Raw genomic sequence first — 16,983 nt, 5'->3', positions numbered from 1 at the left:
CTACTGTTAACTGAGCTACTGTTAGCTCGGGACTTGTTTCATAAAAACATGTTTTGAACGTTTGTTGTGCTCTCTGTTCTCTTCATGAGATCTTGATGTTACACTAGGAAGCAGCAGATTTGAATTGTTGCTAACTGACCAATCAGAAGCTTAGGAAGCTATGACATCACCAAGAAGCAGATGAGAGGTCATATTAAATGCCAGGAGAAGCCGTAGCATATGTAAACATCTGGTTTCAGCTGGACACGGCTTCATTAGCTTTGCTGCTAACGTGAAGCATTAGCAGTTTGCATTAGCTTAGTGCTTAAGTGTGCTCCACTGTCTGGTTTTAGATAAATAAACTGTTTGTTCAGAACAAGCAGCAGTAGATAATAAATCCTGGTTGCCGCGGTGCCGTTTGTGGTTTCCATCATGTTTCTGAGGCTTTATGATGTAACCATGGCGGCTAAACCCAGAAACAATCAGCAGCGACCTGATGGTCCATAATCCACTGGAAGATTCAGAGGCTTTTATTAAATCCAGATGAATTGATAAAACGATAAGCCACGACCTCATTTCACCGGCTGATAATCACTTTATCTGGAAGGTTCTGTTCACAGAGATTCAACTGATCAATAAACCAATAGATCAATAAATCAATAATGATGGTTTAACCCTCAGACTGGAGCCAACTTTCACCACAGCTCAAGGTCACCAAGATGGACGACACAAGATCCTTCAGGTCAGATCAACTCAGATCACCTGAACAATCCGCTGATCAATATGCAGCCCTGATGTTCAGAGGCTACAGGTGGCAGCATCATGCTGTGGGATGCTACTGATGTTTTTCACAAGGAGTTCAGCGTTAAGGGCGGGTCAGGACCAGAGAGTCCTGAACCTTCCACAACAAAAATCAAACAAACAGAACTTAATGAGACTGATAGACCGGATGGAGAACCCAGATCCAGTTCAGACCAGATTCTGGTTGTGGTTGTGGTTCTGGTCTGGACCGGTCTTCAGGTGGTGTTCTGCTTTATAAATGATCCACTTCCTGTCCTGCAGTTCAGTGTCAACATCACTTCCTCCCAGAAACGAACTGCCGGCAGTTTGGACCCGGTCCGACCCAGTCTGATTCAGTCCAGCGCTGAGAGTAACTTTCTCTAAACTCACATTAGTTTTTACTGTAGCTTTACTTTGACTGGACCAGTTTGAACTGCAGGTTCTGATGTAAGGCGAGTTGACAGAGTCAGCCACTGGACTGGGTCAGGTTCTGATCCAGATAAGGTTCTGGTTCTGATCCGGTTATTCCTCTGAAGGACTTGTGGTCGCCATGGAAACAGCACCCAGCCTGCCACGGCCATGTGAGGCCGTTGCCACGATAACCGGTCTGCAGTGAGCCGAGCAGTCAGAGAGTGTCTGCATTGGGGAGGCTTTGACTAGACCACTTCAGGGAGCAGCCCAGGGCATGATGCTTCCACCATCATGTCTGACTGCTACCCCCTGCTGGAGGAACGCCACCGCAGCGCAGATTATTTAACGTGGACCTCCTCAGCAGGAAGCGGTTCGGTTCTGATGGAACCACGAGGTTCCGGTTTGATTGTTTTTTATGTGGAATAAAAAGTTTTTATTTAAAAACTGGAGCCGTCCGCTGAAGGAAGCAGCTACTTCCTGTTTCAGTGTGAGCCACTTCCTGTTTGAGTGAGTGGAGCTATAAAGGAGCCTTCCTCCCTCCTCTTCCCCAGTCGCCATGGGGAACTTCGTGGCCAATGAGGGGCTCTCCATCTTTGTTATTGTGAGTAAAACCTTCAGCTGTGGCAGAACCTGCTTTAAAACATTTAATTATTAGATAATTGATATTTATTGATCAACAGATCTAAACTAATGCTGGTTATGAATTCTACTGGATCTACTGTGATTTAAATATTTTAATAGTTTAGTTGTGACGTCATGAAAGCCGACCAGAACCGCCCGTTTGAATGCGTAGAAATATTTCTGTGAATTACTCATTTATAATTATTCATTCACCATTTATTTATTTTTTTTCCAGCTGGTCTGGTTGGGAATCAATGGATTCATGTTCGTTCATTTCTACATGGTCTTCCTGGTGGACCGTTGGTTCTACACCCGGGTTCTGCTAGGGGTGAGTCCGGACCGGCCGGGTCAGAGGTCACAGCTTCAGCCACAGTCCGAGTTCTTCTGTTAGTTTCTGTGACATTTCTGAAACATGCAGAGCTTTAGTCGGTTTTAATCAGAGTTTTATTCAGTTTCTCTGTTTTATTCAAAGTTTTTCTGCTGTTTCTGAAACATGCGGAGCAGCAGGCTGTTTTCACAGTTTTACTCTGTTTTATTCAGTTATTTCCATTTTATTTCAGTAGTTTCTGTATTCTGTGAACCACGCGGAGCTTCAGTCTCAGTTCCTCTAAAGCTGCAGCTGCTCCACCTGCAAACTTTCAGGTTTCTTCCTCTTTTAGTAAAAGAGGAGAAAAAGGCCGATAATGTCTCCGATAAACTGGGATCAGATCCCCGGCATGATGCTGCCTCCACCGTGCCGATGTTTAGGTGGGTCAGCGGCTCCGGACCGTAGCTGGATCAGAACTGGTAACGTGTTGTGTCTCCGCAGCACGCCCTGTCCTGGGCCAGAGCTCCGGCTGCCTGCCTGAACTTTAACTGCATGCTGATCCTTCTGCCGGTCTGCAGGAACCTGCTGTCACTGCTGCGAGGATCCATCCAGGTAGGAACCGCTCCGAGAACCGGCTCGGTTCCGGTCTGGTTCTCATCAGACCCTCTGTGTCTCTGCAGTGCTGCAGCCGAACCGCGGCGCGGCAGCTGGACCGGAACCTGACGTTTCACAAGCTAGTGGCCTACATGATCGCCTTCCACACAGGTCAGAGAAACACCAGATACAAACTGTTTTTATTTATGTTCATCAATATTTCTCTGATTCTTAGATTTGTTCATTTTGATTTATTAATCTCTTTAGTTTTATATTTACTTCTAGTTATTTATTTTACATTTAATTTACTTACTTGTAAATGTACATATTTCTAGATCGATTTATTTATTTCTAGATCAATTTATTTATTTCTTGATCAATTTATTTAATAATTTTGCCAAGTGAAACAGAGGAGTGAGTCAACAGCCCTGAGGTTCCCCACTCAGCCAAAGTAACTTCCTGCTTTTCAGCCATTTAAATCCTCAGAGATCAGAGCTGATGGTTCTACTGAAGCTGATGACTGATCAATGTTGCTCTGTTGCTGAACATTGCTGAACGTTGCTCTGTTGCAGCCGTCCACATCATTGCTCACTTGTTCAACTTTGAGTTCTTCATGGACGCCCAGCTGAACCGCAGCGTTGACCTGCTGCCCTTCGTTCTGTCTGATATCGGCAACGGGGACAACGCGTCCTTCCTCAACCCCATCAGGAGCAATGAGACGGTGAGCAACGCTTCCCCAGCAACTCTCCGTGGTTGCTGTTTGGCGATGGAGCAACCTGGCAGCTTTCCATTGTTGCTAAACGTTGTGAAAGCAACCGCTGGTTGCTCAATCACAGAAACGTTTCCTCTTCAATTCTTTTTTTAACTTTCCCATCAGTTTGCTCAGAAGCAGCCGATGATGACGACGATGATGATGATGATGATGAAGAATCAGTCTCTGTCATTAGAAACCTAGTTATACTCAGAGTTGGGAGTAACTAGTTACTTTAGTATTTTTTCTGCTCTGCACTTTTTATTTTTCCTTCAGTCATTTTATTTTGAAGGATTTCTTCACTTTAGTAAAATTTCTGGATTTTTTATCCACTGAATGAAAACAAACAAGTTAAACCAGAATCATAAACCTGCACGTTTTGTTAAAATTTCAGTTTTTATTAATTTTTGTTGATTTTATGAATTATTGACATGAAGTTTCCACTTAACTTTATATTTTTGTCCGTCTGATATTGTAATTTTTAATTATTGAATGACTGATACTTCAGCAAACGTTTTACGAAATACTTTTTGCTCTTACTAGAGAGTAATTGTTTGGTTCTGGTTGTTGGAGCTGCAGCCGCGGTTCTGATCTGAATATATGAGTTGGGTATCTGCAGCGCGTCTCGTCAGCTAACCTTCATGGTTCATCAGGTTTTTCTGCCGTTCTTAATCTCAGCAGTTTGAGGAACAACATTCTGTCAAAACGCTGTTTAGTAAAAGAGGGAAGTTGGTCAACAAGCCGAGGATTTACAGAGGAACTGCAGCTGAACATGCAGGCTGACCACACTGAGATCAAACGCCACAACTACCAGTAAACACCAGTAAAACTCCCAGTAACCTCCCAGTAATCACAGTAACCCCCAGTACCTCCCAGTACCTCTCAGTAACCCCCAATACCTCCCAGTAACCCCAGTACCTGTGCTTGGTGCAGAGCCCCACCATTGTCATGTTCACCACCATCGCCGGGCTGACGGGCGTCGCCATCACGCTGGCTCTCATCCTCATCGTCACGTCGTCCATGGAGGTCATCCGGAGGTCGTACTTCGAGGTGTTCTGGTACACGCACCACCTCTTCATCATCTTCTTCATCGGCCTGGTGTTCCACGGCTACGGGTAAGATCAGAAACACATCCGGGTCAACGGTCGTAGACTAAACCGGCCCGGACTTTTCTAGACTTAAACGGTTTTGGATGGTCCAGAGCAACCATCAGACTGAAGCAACAACACAAACAAGACAGTCTGAAGTAAAACTTTCATAGAACCTGTTCTGGTCGGATCCAGATGGACGATCAGGTCTCAGACTCCAGATGGAAAAGCAGTCTGACCTTTGAACTCTAGCAAACATTCAGACTGACTTCACCTTCATGTGACTGGCTGACATTGCCCAGTTAGCTGGTCAGCAGGTTCTGCCAGTACCTGGTGCTGACCCAGAGGAGCGTTGGCATGGGACAGCAGAACCTGAGGTCCAGGTCAGGGTTCAGACCTGAAGCTTCTTGGTTACGTTTCAACCTAAATGTTAAATGTTCCAGACTAAAGGTGAACTAAAGGAGAATAATGTCGGCTTCGTTCTGGTTCTGCCGGGTTTAGCTGGAATGTTCTGATGATTCCTCGACCCATTTGTGGCTGCAGGCGAATCGTACGAGGACAGACTCCGCTCAGCCTGCAGACCAACAACCCCATCAAGTGCGCCGACCACTTCCCTGACTGGGGCAAAAACGAGTCAGGCTGCGCCATCCCCGAGTTCGCAGGGAACCCGCCTGGGGTGAGCCGCCAAGCCTCCAAGCCGAGACGCCGAACGGTCGTATCCTCTCCGTCTGATTCTCTCCTCAAACCTTTTGCTCTCCTCAGACGTGGCAGTATGTTGTGGGCCCCATGATCCTGTACGTGTGTGAGCGGCTGGTTCGCCTCTACCGGTCCCATCAGAAAGTGGTCATCACCAAGGTAACTGCACTCTACTGAGCCAGACGGACCCTGACCCTTTATCTGACCCTGTTCCTGACCCTGTTCTTCCCCCAGGTGGTGATGCATCCCTCCAAGACGCTGGAGCTGCAGATGAAGAAGAAAGGCTTCAGCATGGAGGTGGGTCAGTACGTCTTCATCCAGTGTCCGTCAGTCTCCAGGCTGGAGTGGCACCCCTTCACCCTGACCTCCGCCCCGGAGGAGGACTACTTCAGCGCCCACATCCGGATCGTCGGGGACTGGACGCAGGCGCTGTACGAGGCCTGCGGCGGGGACAAGCCGGAGCAGCAGGAGGCCTGGAAGCTCCCAAAGTACGCCGCTGTGAAAACGAGCCTCATTACTCCAACCTGATGGCTGCCCAGCCTCCAGGGCCGCTGAAAGCAGCTCTGAAAGCTGTGGGAGGCGTATTGTGTGTTTGAGAAATGAGCCGGCAGCCATAGAAACCTTAGAAATGCTGCAGTTACACCATTAAAAGGTGCAGATAATAGAACTGCTTTTCAGACCTGCTGGATCCATCAGAGCTGCTGCCTTCCTCCAAACTACCTGCAGTTCAAAACTAAAACCATCAGACAATCTGAGATGTGGCACTTATTCACCGTCATGAATGAATCAGTTTGAACTGGAACTTCTGCTTCCACATTTGTCCAGAAATTATTTTAAAAGCATCAAACTTGATCTTTAAACGCCTCCAGACGCTGACCAATCAGAAAAGGTTGCTGTTAGCGGACTGGTCTTAAAGAGACAGCAATAAAGCTTATTATATTTACCTGGCTTTCCGTTTAGTCCTAATCTGACATTTATTAAATTGAACTCGTTGAATGACTGGTTTACAGATTTACAGCATGTTTTGCAAAGAGGCAGGATGTTTCTGGTGTCACATTTCTCAGCTTAGACTCAAATATTAATAAAAGACTGAATGAGAGAAGCTAAATGTACATCTTTTTCTGCTTTTTGCCCTGTAAACATCCAGCTCCGGTGTTATTGTGTGGCAGTGACGGCAGGTCGGCTTGCATGTTTTTGTGTTGGTCCTCAGGATGGCCATCGATGGGCCGTTCGGAACCGCCAGCGAAGACGTGTTCCGCTACGAGGTGGTGATGCTGGTGGGGGCGGGAATCGGCGTGACGCCCTTCGCCTCCATCCTCAAGTCTGTGTGGTACAAACACATCCAGAACAACCAGGACGTCTTCACCAAGAAGGTGGGACACGTCGGTTCAGACAGGGAAATATCAGCTTTCAGAATGCTGTTAGGTTAAAATGTCCCCATCTTGGATCTAAAAGACACTAAATCTGCTTTTATTAATATTTTCTGGGAAATGTCAAGGAAAAATTGTTGAATTACTCTACAAATGAGATCTGGATTTATGTTTCATCCCAGTCAGAGCACAAGAGCCAGCTAATCACAGCAACATGTGATTTTTGGGGGTGGGGGTACTTTTTAGCCCCGCCCACAAAACCATTAAGTTGTTCATTTTTGGTAAAACAGTCGAATCCAGCCACATTTTCCATCCCAGATGCTTTAGTTTGTTCTGCGGTTAATGCGAAGCTTTAGCATCGCAGCAGATTCTAGAGTAAAACCCGATCAGAACCTTGCCTGACGGGCGGTTCTGTTGCAGATCTACTTCTACTGGTTGTGTCCGGAGACCCAGGCCTTTGAGTGGTTCGCGGACCTCCTGCAGTCCCTGGAGCGCCAGATGGCGGACAAAGACATGGCCGACTTCCTGAGCTACAACATCTACCTGACGCGCTGGAAGGAGACGGAGGTACTGGACCGGGCAGAACATTACGACCGCTCCTTGCCTCCTGTTTGTGTCAGCGTCCAACAGTGAAAGCGTTGTGTTTGCTCCGGAACCAGGCGGCTCATTTCCGGGTCCACCACGAGGCGGAGAACGACCCGATCACCGGGCTGAAGCAGAAGACTCTCTACGGAAAGCCCAACTGGGACAACGAGTTCACCAACATCGCCGCCAAGCACCCCAAGTGAGGCCGGTACCCAGTAAGGTGGCGGCTCACCGGTTCTGTCCTCTAACCCCGGTTCTGGTTCTGGTCGGCAGGTCCAAGGTGGGCGTGTTCCTGTGCGGCCCGCCTCAGCTGGGAAAGTCTCTGGAGAAGCAGTGCCTGTCTCACTCCGAGGCCGATGTCAAGTTCATCTTCAACAAGGAGAACTTCTGACCGCCGCGTGGCGCAAACATGTTGCTGCAACAGCCACGTTGCTGCAACAGCCACCAGCTTCTTCTTCCTCTGCTGCTTGACCTTTAAGGTCGTTTCCAAACTTCCTTCCTCTGAGGAGACCTTCAGGTGGCACAAACAAAGCCCGAGACGTGATGGCTGCATCTGCAAATCCAGGAGAGGCTTTTATTCAGAAAAGCTTGTGACCTAGCAGCAGCTCTTTGTGAAACGTTTAAACCTGAAAAATAATGGAAATAATGAGAACATCCTCAGAAAACAAAGTTGCTTTTCAAAATAAAAGCCGTTGTGCTGCTGATCCAGGTTAAACCTGATGACTTTTTTTTTTTTTGCTTTATTAAATTAGAAGCTTTTATTGTAGATACTTCCTGCTCAAAATGCAAATTAATTAAAATCCAAATTGTTTCACGTTTCTCAGTGAGTTAATTTCCTGGTTTTAAAGATGAATTTCTGCAAGCGTCAAATATTAAAATGATTTAATGTGATTCATTTATGAAGCTTCAGGAAGTTCCTGTGATGGACCAGTCCAAACCTGCCAGCAATTGCTAGAGTAAATATTCAATTATTATATCATTATAATACATTCAATATTTATTTACTATATGGTAAATACAGTGAATGATAAATATTTATCATATTTACAATATTCATTTATTATAGTAAATTCAGCCAACATTTGCAAATAGACCCCCCATCATGAAGAGTAAAGCATGGTGGTGGCAGCATCATGCCTGAAAAGGTCTAGATGCAAATGAACTTTGGTTCAGGACCAGAGGAGGAAAATGCAACAGAAAAACTTGATTAGCTTTTAATAACATGCTGAGCTCAGAGTTATCCTGCTTCATCAAGAGAAAAACTAATTCATTCAGTTTAATTAATAAATGAGAGAAATATTGGAGCAGAAACACCAACGAGCTTCAGATTAATGTAGGATGAGGCGTTGCTATGGAAACGTTTAGACACCAACCGTCACTGAAACGAATAAAAGAAGCTTAGACATAAAACATTAAGTTTTGTCCAGAAACTGTTTATTGTGCAGCAGCTCTGATACAAAACCGCTCTCTTCCGCCCCCTGCCGGCGGCCCGCAGCGCTGCAGCAGTTTAAACCCTGAAGCTCTCCGCCGCCCCCTGCCGGCGGCCCGCAGTACTGCAGCCCCGCCGCTCCTAGGCGATGCAGACGGCGAACACGCTCACCACGCAGTACATGGTGCGGTTCTCCCACCGCACGGTGCAGCTGCCTGCGGGAGAACAGTCATATTATTATGGGATGAACTTTGATCCCCGATCAGAGAAACATAGGTTTTCCTGAGGTCCCAGCTCACCGTCCATACTGGTGTCCCAGAAGCAGGAGTTGGCTGTGTGGAGGCCAGCGCCGGTCTTCTGCATCACTGAACACGTCACTGTGCACAAACAGTTTATCATCATTTTTTTTTTATCTTCAGGCGCTGAAAACCATCAAACCTTCATAAAAACAGAAGAGCAGAACCAGGTTCATTCTGACTCAGCAGATCCAGCTTTCTGACTGAGCTGGAAGGTTTCTGTAAATTAGTCCAATCACTGAAATGAGGCCTGATGATGTATGGCTCAAAGTGATGAATTTATTAGTTGATGTGTGGTTATTATTGGGAATATTGATCAGAGTGAAGGTATGCCGGGTTTTCCCAATCATAGTTTTGTAGTTGAATTTGTACCAATCTGTGAAAGTAGCGATGGCCAGTTTAGCAGTGAGAACAGAGGCTGGTGCTGCGGGCTTTGACTGGTCCACTGCGTACCAATGTATTTGTAGGGCTTGTTGAGCTTGACGAGCTGCGTGAGGCAGCGCTCCACGATGGCGGCCGTCCATTTGTTCACATGAGTCTGGTTGTAGTCGTCTCCCCCGAGGACGCTCTCGATGCCCTGACGCAAACACACCGCCATCAGTCATGAGTTAGTCAGCGGTGTGGCGCGTTGCCAGGGAAACGCTAAAAATACACGATTTATTACTGATCCGAGCTGCTGATTTCTGCTGTAACAACCCAACAGGAAGAGGAGCTCAGGGTGTTCAACATATTAACACGACACAAAACACAAAGAAATTGGAAGAAATCTTTACTTTTCATGTAAAATTTATCAATGGAAAATTTAAAGAAGAGCCATTTTATGAAAACCAGCAACCATAAATTAGTCACTCCAGTTTTTAATCTCAACTCTGAAGTTCACGAGATATTTAAATAAAATATAATTCAGTAACTTCTGAACTGCACTAGACTGATGAAGGTTTTCATTGTTCAAAGTTTAAAATAAGCTGTTAGTTTCCTATAAACTGGAAAATGTTAGCAATAGGAAATATTTCTTGTAAAATTTGGCATCTAAAATATAAAAGCATAAAGAAACTAATCTCTAATTTTCTTCAACTTTAAAATAACTGTGCAATAGAGATAGATAATTTAAATCTTAAATCAGCCTTTGAACATGAATGCAGCAAAATAAATAAATAAAAAGCCAAACTATTGGAGGTCATTTTAATTTTAAAGCCTCGTTTGTCAGTAAATTGACTAAATACAATAAATCAGAAAAAGTTAAAATGCTGAGCGATTAAAACATGAAAACACTGCCGGGAATTACACAAACAGGAAACAGGTTTTTATACTGTTAAGTCTTTATTGTGTCTATTTTTAGACGTGAACTCAATCCATTCTCAAAAATCGCATGAAAAAGTTGATACAATTGTTAAATACGCTTCCGAGGCCGTTTCTATGCAGACTATTGGAAATTACGTGTTTTTACCTCTTTGACGACGTTCTCCGCCTCCTCTGAGTTGAATGAACCCTGAAAAACATCACAGAACATCAGCAGTAAATCAACAGGCCGAGCAGTCAGACAACAGGAGGAAAGAAATCAACTATTTCCAGTACAACCTTCCTGGAGCTGCTGAGAGCGGCTATGTTAGCCGGTTAGCTTCCAGCTAACTCCTCCCTTCTAACATCCGCAAACCAAAGTAAACTACCGGCTCAGACACCAACCTCGCTGCCGTTCTGATACTCTTCCATCCCGGCGAGCTGTCCCCGCTTCAAGCCGCCTTTCGACTCCGTTAACTGGAAGGAAACTGGGAAACGAACCGGTTTACTGGGAGAAAAAGCCGAGTCTGGTCCAGACTTCCTGACAGCTGAAAGGAGGCGCTGCTGCCACCTGCTGGTGACTCTGAGGAACAACAAAATTTTTTCAAATGAAGTCATTTTTCTATCAGCAGCAAAAATCAAATAAAACAAGATGTTTCATTCCATTAAAAAATATTTTTCATAAATAATTATCTCTAAATTAGCTGTTCGTTATTCCTTTACTGTCTGACCCAAACATGTTTCTGTAATAAAGAAAGAAAGTGTTGATGTTCAGTAAAAACAATCAATCAGCTTCACAAAACCTTTTACTCTTAATAAAACATCTGATATAGAAAACTAGACCTTTTTCAAGAGTCAGCTGACTGGTGATGTCATCAGCCGCTATGACAGCACCAGTCACCCCGCCAGCATGCCTAGGTGGGCCCCATGTGGGGGAAAGGAGGGCTGATATATGGGTCCCATATGAGTTTGTCCGCGGGTTCCACGGTGGCCCCACATGGGTTTGCCCATGTAAGGCCACAGCCTACGTGGGTCCTACATGGGCCCTAAAATGGACAAACCCATGTGGGCCCACCACCATGTAGGGCCCATGTGGGCTGTGGCCCTACATGGGCAAACCCATAGGGCCACCGTGGAACCCGCGGACAAACCCATAAGGGACCCATCTGATCTGCCCTCCTTTTCCCCACATGGGGCCCACCTAGGCATGACGGAATTGTAGTTTTGGAGCTGAAGCAATTCTAGTAGTGCAACCCAGATGCAAAAACAGTGGTAAATATCAACCTTTATTGAAGTTTCACAAATCAGATAAAATTTTCACAAATCATAAACATTGTTCTAAATATTCCACTATTAGAGCCGAATAATCCAGTCCAGGTTTGAAGAGTATAGGGGTTGTAGTTTTTAAACTAGAGTCGATTAAAGATGGGGAAAGTAGTGGAAAAATTAGGTGGAATCGCCCTTTAGCCATTTCCCGAATCAGAAGCTGGAATCGGAAGCCAACTTCAGCTTCGTGTTCCACACCACGCTGCTTAGGATTTACTGCTGCGCGCTTGCGGAGTGTGAAGGAAAGAGGAGACAGCTGCACACGCAGGATGCGAATGAGATATAGGTGATCGGCAACAAGAGACAGTGATCGGCGATCACTAATCATACACTTTTTCACGGAAATCGGCCGATTATGATCGATGCCGATCGATCGGCACACCTCTAATGGATGGTGTGTAGAGTAAAGATGGTTGCTCCCAGGCGTTTGTTCGCATTAGGAAAAACTTTCCAGCTCTTATTAGGGGCATGCCATAGCAATGCATAAGGAGAGCAGTACTGACTTGCGAAGCAAGTCAGTACTGCCTCCATGCATTGCATGGCAGGCACCTATTGTTCTACACCCAATAGAATGTCTCTATATTTAGGGGCATGCCATAGCAATGCATAAGGAGAGCAGTACTGACTTGCGAAGCAAGTCAGTACTGCCTCCATGCATTGCATGGCAGGCACCTATTGTTCTACACCTAATAGAACGCCTCTTTATTATAGGTTTATTCTTCCGTCACCGTTAATGCGGCTCGTACCGCTGCGTGCCCACCCACAAAAGTGGTATCAAATCGTGCGGCTCGATGCCGAGATGGGAGCTATTACTTTTATAGGGGATCGGAGTTACGACGGCGACGTAAAAAGCGAAAAACGAGCGAAATTTCCAACTGCCGAAACCCTAGAGTGTAACTGAAACCAACTGCCGCTTTTTAGAGTGAGAAACAGAGTGGAATTTTGACCCCAAAATAATTTTGAAATCGCTCTCATGGCCGCAAAACTTGTGCTATAGGTATGAAAGTTAGTCATGAAATAGCACCGCATGTCTGCTCCGGTAAAATGTTTTCAAAATTTCTCTAGGGCTTACGGTTTTCTGTCCAGGTGCTTCAGAGCAAAGTGATGGGACATGACCAACTGACGCTCCCCCTCAGTGTTTAATATAGGTTTTTGAAAAATTACTGAGCTCACCACACACCATTTTTCTCTCATCAGTGCAATTATTGTGAATGACCTACAGATATGAATCACGGGACTATCAGAGACGACAAGTAGCCCTCTCATACGCTTCAAACGGTTTTTGGATCGGCATAACGGTTCCCGAACGGGAAGGGGTCGTTCAGACTGCTTTTTTCATTAAAAGTGACTGGGTGTTCTCAAAGTTGCATGAAGTGTCTCTCACACACACAGCAGTTGGCAGAGGCTTAATCGCTATAGCAACTGCTGGTTTGGCCTACAAGGTCTCTGTAGTTCTAAACATGGTGGAACACCTTAATACAGAGGGCAGAGCAGAAGGTCAGAACTACAACATGGCGGATCATTCAGTTATTACAGAGGAGGGCTGAGCTGGAATGTAGAGCTACTCGCTGTTTTGGGCATTATATTGGTGGATTAACCAAACCACTGTTACACATTGGATTAGTGTGTCTATTTAAAATGAAGCTTACTGAAAATTTCAAAATAAAAGCCCTAACATTTTTCACATCAGGTAATTGGTCTTTTGGGCTTTATGGGACTGGTTTAAACAAACCAGAGTTGCACATTGAATTAGCGTGGTCATTAAAATGAAGCTTACTTAAACTTTCAAAATAAAAGCCTGCATACTCCTCTCAAGGCGGTGCAATAATATGTCGTTTTTTAAAACCTTATATAGCTGGACTTTTACACATTGGATTAATGTGGCCATAAATCCAATGTGAAACAAAAATGAAGCTTACTGAAAGTTTCAAAATAAAAGTCTGCATATTTCTCCCACGTTAGTGCACCGCCGTAGGCGGTGCAATAATATTAGCTTTTTTTATGTTATTTATTTCTCAGGATAGTGAACTGCCTTGCGCAGCAAGGCAGTTCATTAGCATTTGTACAAAAGTTAGCATTTCACTGTCTTTGACTAGTGCAAGAGCACTTTTACCTAAAGTTAGCTTTTAGCTAATTTTCTCATTAATTAGACATGTTTAGTGTACTGAATGGAGTAGTAAAATTAAAACAACATGGTCCTGTTGCTCCACATGTTACTGCCAGCATTTAAGCTAACATTAGCATATTGGCTAATTTTAGCTTATGCATCAATTTTAACATAATGAATGGTACAAGTACAGCTTAGTCAACATGCTTCTGCCTCTCCACAGGTTATTGACTACGTTGCAGCTTTCTTTAGCATTAATGCTAATTTTTAGCATCAAAACGCTGCGTCAAAGCCGACGGGCACACTTTGGCATGCCCCTTTAAAATTTCTGCAGGAATTTTCTAGTTTATTTATTATTCTTCCGTCACCGTTAATGCGGCTCGTACCGCTGCGTGCCCACCCACAAAAGTGGTATCAAATCGTGCGGCTCGATGCCGAGAAGGGAGCTATTACTTTTATAGGGGATCGGAGTTACGACGGCGACGTAAAAAGCGAAAAACGAGCGAAATTTCCAACTGCCGAAACGTTAGAGTGTAACTGAAACCAACTGCCGCTTTTTAGAGTGAGGAACAGAGTGGAATTTTGACCCAAAAATAATTTTGAAATCGCTCTCATGGCCGTAAAACTTGTGCTATTGGTATGAAAGTTGGTCAGGAGATAGCACCGCATGTCTGCTCCGGTAAAATGTTTTCAAAATTTCTCTAGGGCTTACGGTTTTCTGTCCAGGTGCTTCAGAGCAAAGTGATGGGACATGACCAACTGACGCTCCTCCTCAGTATTTAATATAGGTTTTTGAAAAATTACTGAGCTCACCACACACCATTTTTCTCTCATCAGTGCAATTATTGTGAATGACCTACAGATATGAATAACGGGACTATCGGAGACGACAAGAAGCCCTCTCATACGCTTCAAACGGTTTTTGGATCGGCATAACGGTTCCCGAATGGGAAGGGGTCGTTCAGACTGCTTTTTTCATTAAAATGACTGGGTGTTCTCAAAGTTGCATGAAGTGTCTCTCACACACACACAGCAGTTGGCAGAGGCTTGATCGCTATGGCAACTGCTGGTTTGGCCTACAAGGTCTCTGTAGTTCTAAACATGGGGAAACACCTTAATACAGAGGGCAGAGCAGAAGGTCAGAACTACAACATGGCGGATCATTCAGTTATTACAGAGGAGGGCTGAGCTGGAATGTAGAGCTACTTGCTGTTTTGGGCATTATATTGGTGGATTAACCAAACCACTGTTACACATTGGATTAGTGTGTCTATTTAAAATGAAGCTTACTGAAAATTTCAAAATAAAAGCCCTGACATTTTTCACATCAGTTTATTGGTCTTTTGGGCTTTATGGGACTGGTTTAAACAAACCAGAGTTGCACATTGAATTAGCGTGGTCATTAAAATGAAGCTTACTGAAAGTTTCAAATTAAAAGTCTGCCTATACCACTAGTGTTAGTGCACCGCCGAAGGCGGTGCAATAATATTAGCCTTTTTTATGTTACTTATTTCTCAGGATAGTGAACTGCCTTGCGCAGCAAGGCAGTTCATTAACATTAGCACAAACATTAGCATTTGAGCCCCCTTGACTATATGCTTCACACGGTTTTCGGATCACTCTAATAGATCCTGAATAGGATGGAGATGTTTGGACTGCTTTGTTCAGATAAATTAACTGCTTCAAACAGTTAGAATCTGTTTATCCCTTTGTGTCTCACTCACACGATAGTTGAGCTGCTCTTTAGAACTACAATGACTGAAGGTCAGAACTACAACATGGTGGAACTCTCAAATAGCACATAGTGATGAGCTGGCTCTTAGATCTGCTTGCTGTATGGGGTATTATTTAGCTGGATTAACCAAACCACAGTTACACATTGGATTAGTGTGTAATCCACTGTAAATAAAAAAGCTATTGTAAAGTTATTGTAAATAAAGCTTACTGAAAGTTTCAAAATAAAAGCCTTGACATTTTTCACATCAGGTCATTACTCTTTTGGCCTTTATGTGACTGGTTTAAACAAACTACAGTAACACAATGAATTGGTGTGGTAGTTAAAAAGACGCTAGCTGAAAGTTTCAAAATAAAAGTCTGCATATTCCTCTCGTGTTAGTGCACCGCCGTAGGCGGTGCAATAATATAAGCTTTTTTTATGTTATTTATTTCTCAGGATAGTGAACTGCCTTGCGCAGCAAGGCAGTTCATTAACATTAGCACAAACATTAGCATTTCACTTCCTTTGACTAGTGCACTAGCATTTTGACCTAAAGTTAGCTTTTAGCTAATTTTCTCATTAATTAGACATGTTTAGTATACTGAATGGAGTAGTAAAATTAAAACAACATGGTCCTGTTGCTCCACATGCTACTGCCAGCATTTAAGCTAACATTAGCATATTGGCTAATTTTAGCTCATGCATCAATTTTAACATAATGAATGGTACAACTACAGCTTAGTCAACATGCTTCTGCCTCTCCACAGTTAATTGACTACGTTGCAGCTTTCTTTAGCATTAACGCTAATTTTTAACATCATAACGCTGCGTCAAAGCCGACGGGCACACTTTGGCATGCCCCTTTAAAATTTCTGCAGGAATTTTCTAGTTTTCAGCATAAACTCGTTCAAACTGGTGGAGTTTCACCAATAACTATAATATTAATTAAAAATTCTTCAGAGCTCCAACATTTCATTTTTATTTTAAGATCAATAACATATTTTTGAGTTTAAATTCGTCTCCTCGCTCAGGACCATCATCACCAGCCGCAGGTTTTCACATTTTAGACTTTAAAGTCGTTTTAAATTACAGCAAACTTGATTTAAGAAAATGTTCTGAGCTGTAAATTTAAATAACGCGCTAAGAATAAAACCCGGTGCAGCATAGTTAATGTTTTTCTTCGTTATCCTGTGTAGCTAATGTGCGTTAATTACCCAGATGTTACCAGCTAACAGCATGCTAGGCTAACTTTAAAGAAACACGTCGTTGTGCCTCGCTAACATAACTCTGCTTGTCACTAGCGGAACAAGTCGGCGTTGGGCCGGGGTGCGGGGCCAATGACCGGGCCCCTCACGTGTATCGTCTGCGCTGCTGGAAACTGTTGGGGAGGGGCGGGGGTGCGGGTTGGGACAGTAACTTACATATACCTTTCTGAACAGGCGAGGGCACACTTTCTCCGTCTAAAATCAGACATTAAAGAGTCTTGAAACCATTCCTCCCTCCCTGGCACCTCCAGACCCGGGCCCCCTTCCGGCCTGGGCCCGGGGGCAGCCGTCCCCCAGGCCCCCTATAGCTCCGCGCCTGCTGCTTGTATTTCTTTACCTGGTGTTTTGTCTTCTGCCTCCTCTGCCGTCTCTGCTCGGTGTTT

The 16,983-nt window shown here is 44.4% G+C and overlaps 3 protein-coding genes across 4 annotated transcripts in view; 1 reads left to right on the top strand and 2 right to left on the bottom strand.

Moving 5' to 3' along the window:
• The window catches only part of crfa4 (cytokine receptor family, class I receptor 4), a 29,309-nt gene extending 24,817 nt beyond the window's left edge, over nucleotides 1–4,492 (bottom strand). For both annotated transcript variants that reach the window (XM_081598204.1, XM_081598210.1), the window contains exon 1: nucleotides 4,362–4,492. The gene's annotated coding sequence lies outside the window, so the exon portion shown is untranslated. The remainder of the gene's footprint in view (nucleotides 1–4,361) is intronic.
• Nucleotides 1,651–8,001, top strand: cybb (cytochrome b-245, beta polypeptide (chronic granulomatous disease)). The gene is made up of 13 exons (XM_008396350.3): nucleotides 1,651–1,771; nucleotides 2,027–2,119; nucleotides 2,600–2,710; nucleotides 2,779–2,863; nucleotides 3,265–3,413; nucleotides 4,377–4,558; nucleotides 5,075–5,207; nucleotides 5,294–5,386; nucleotides 5,462–5,715; nucleotides 6,438–6,600; nucleotides 7,018–7,164; nucleotides 7,257–7,381; nucleotides 7,456–8,001. The coding sequence occupies exons 1-13, from the start codon at nucleotides 1,727–1,729 to the stop codon at nucleotides 7,571–7,573; spliced, it is 1,698 nt and encodes a 565-aa protein (XP_008394572.2). The 5' UTR covers nucleotides 1,651–1,726; the 3' UTR covers nucleotides 7,574–8,001.
• Nucleotides 8,002–8,594: 593 nt separating this feature from the next.
• LOC103456667 (dynein light chain Tctex-type 1-like) lies at nucleotides 8,595–16,910 on the bottom strand. Its single transcript, XM_081598247.1, has 6 exons — nucleotides 16,763–16,910; nucleotides 10,591–10,768; nucleotides 10,355–10,396; nucleotides 9,361–9,484; nucleotides 8,911–8,988; nucleotides 8,595–8,826 (listed from the first exon to the last, which is right to left on the bottom strand). Exons 1-6 carry the CDS (start codon nucleotides 16,807–16,809, stop codon nucleotides 8,753–8,755), a joined length of 543 nt encoding a protein of 180 aa, XP_081454373.1. The 5' UTR covers nucleotides 16,810–16,910; the 3' UTR covers nucleotides 8,595–8,752.
• Between the last annotated feature and the right edge of the window lie 73 nt (nucleotides 16,911–16,983).

This window comes from Poecilia reticulata, chromosome 2 (assembly GCF_904066995.2).
Source record: "Poecilia reticulata chromosome 2, P_reticulata-male-v2, whole genome shotgun sequence".
NCBI lineage: Eukaryota > Metazoa > Chordata > Actinopteri > Cyprinodontiformes > Poeciliidae > Poecilia > Poecilia reticulata.
Note: the sequence above shows the minus strand (reverse complement) of the source record. Positions and strands in the feature narration are given on the sequence as shown.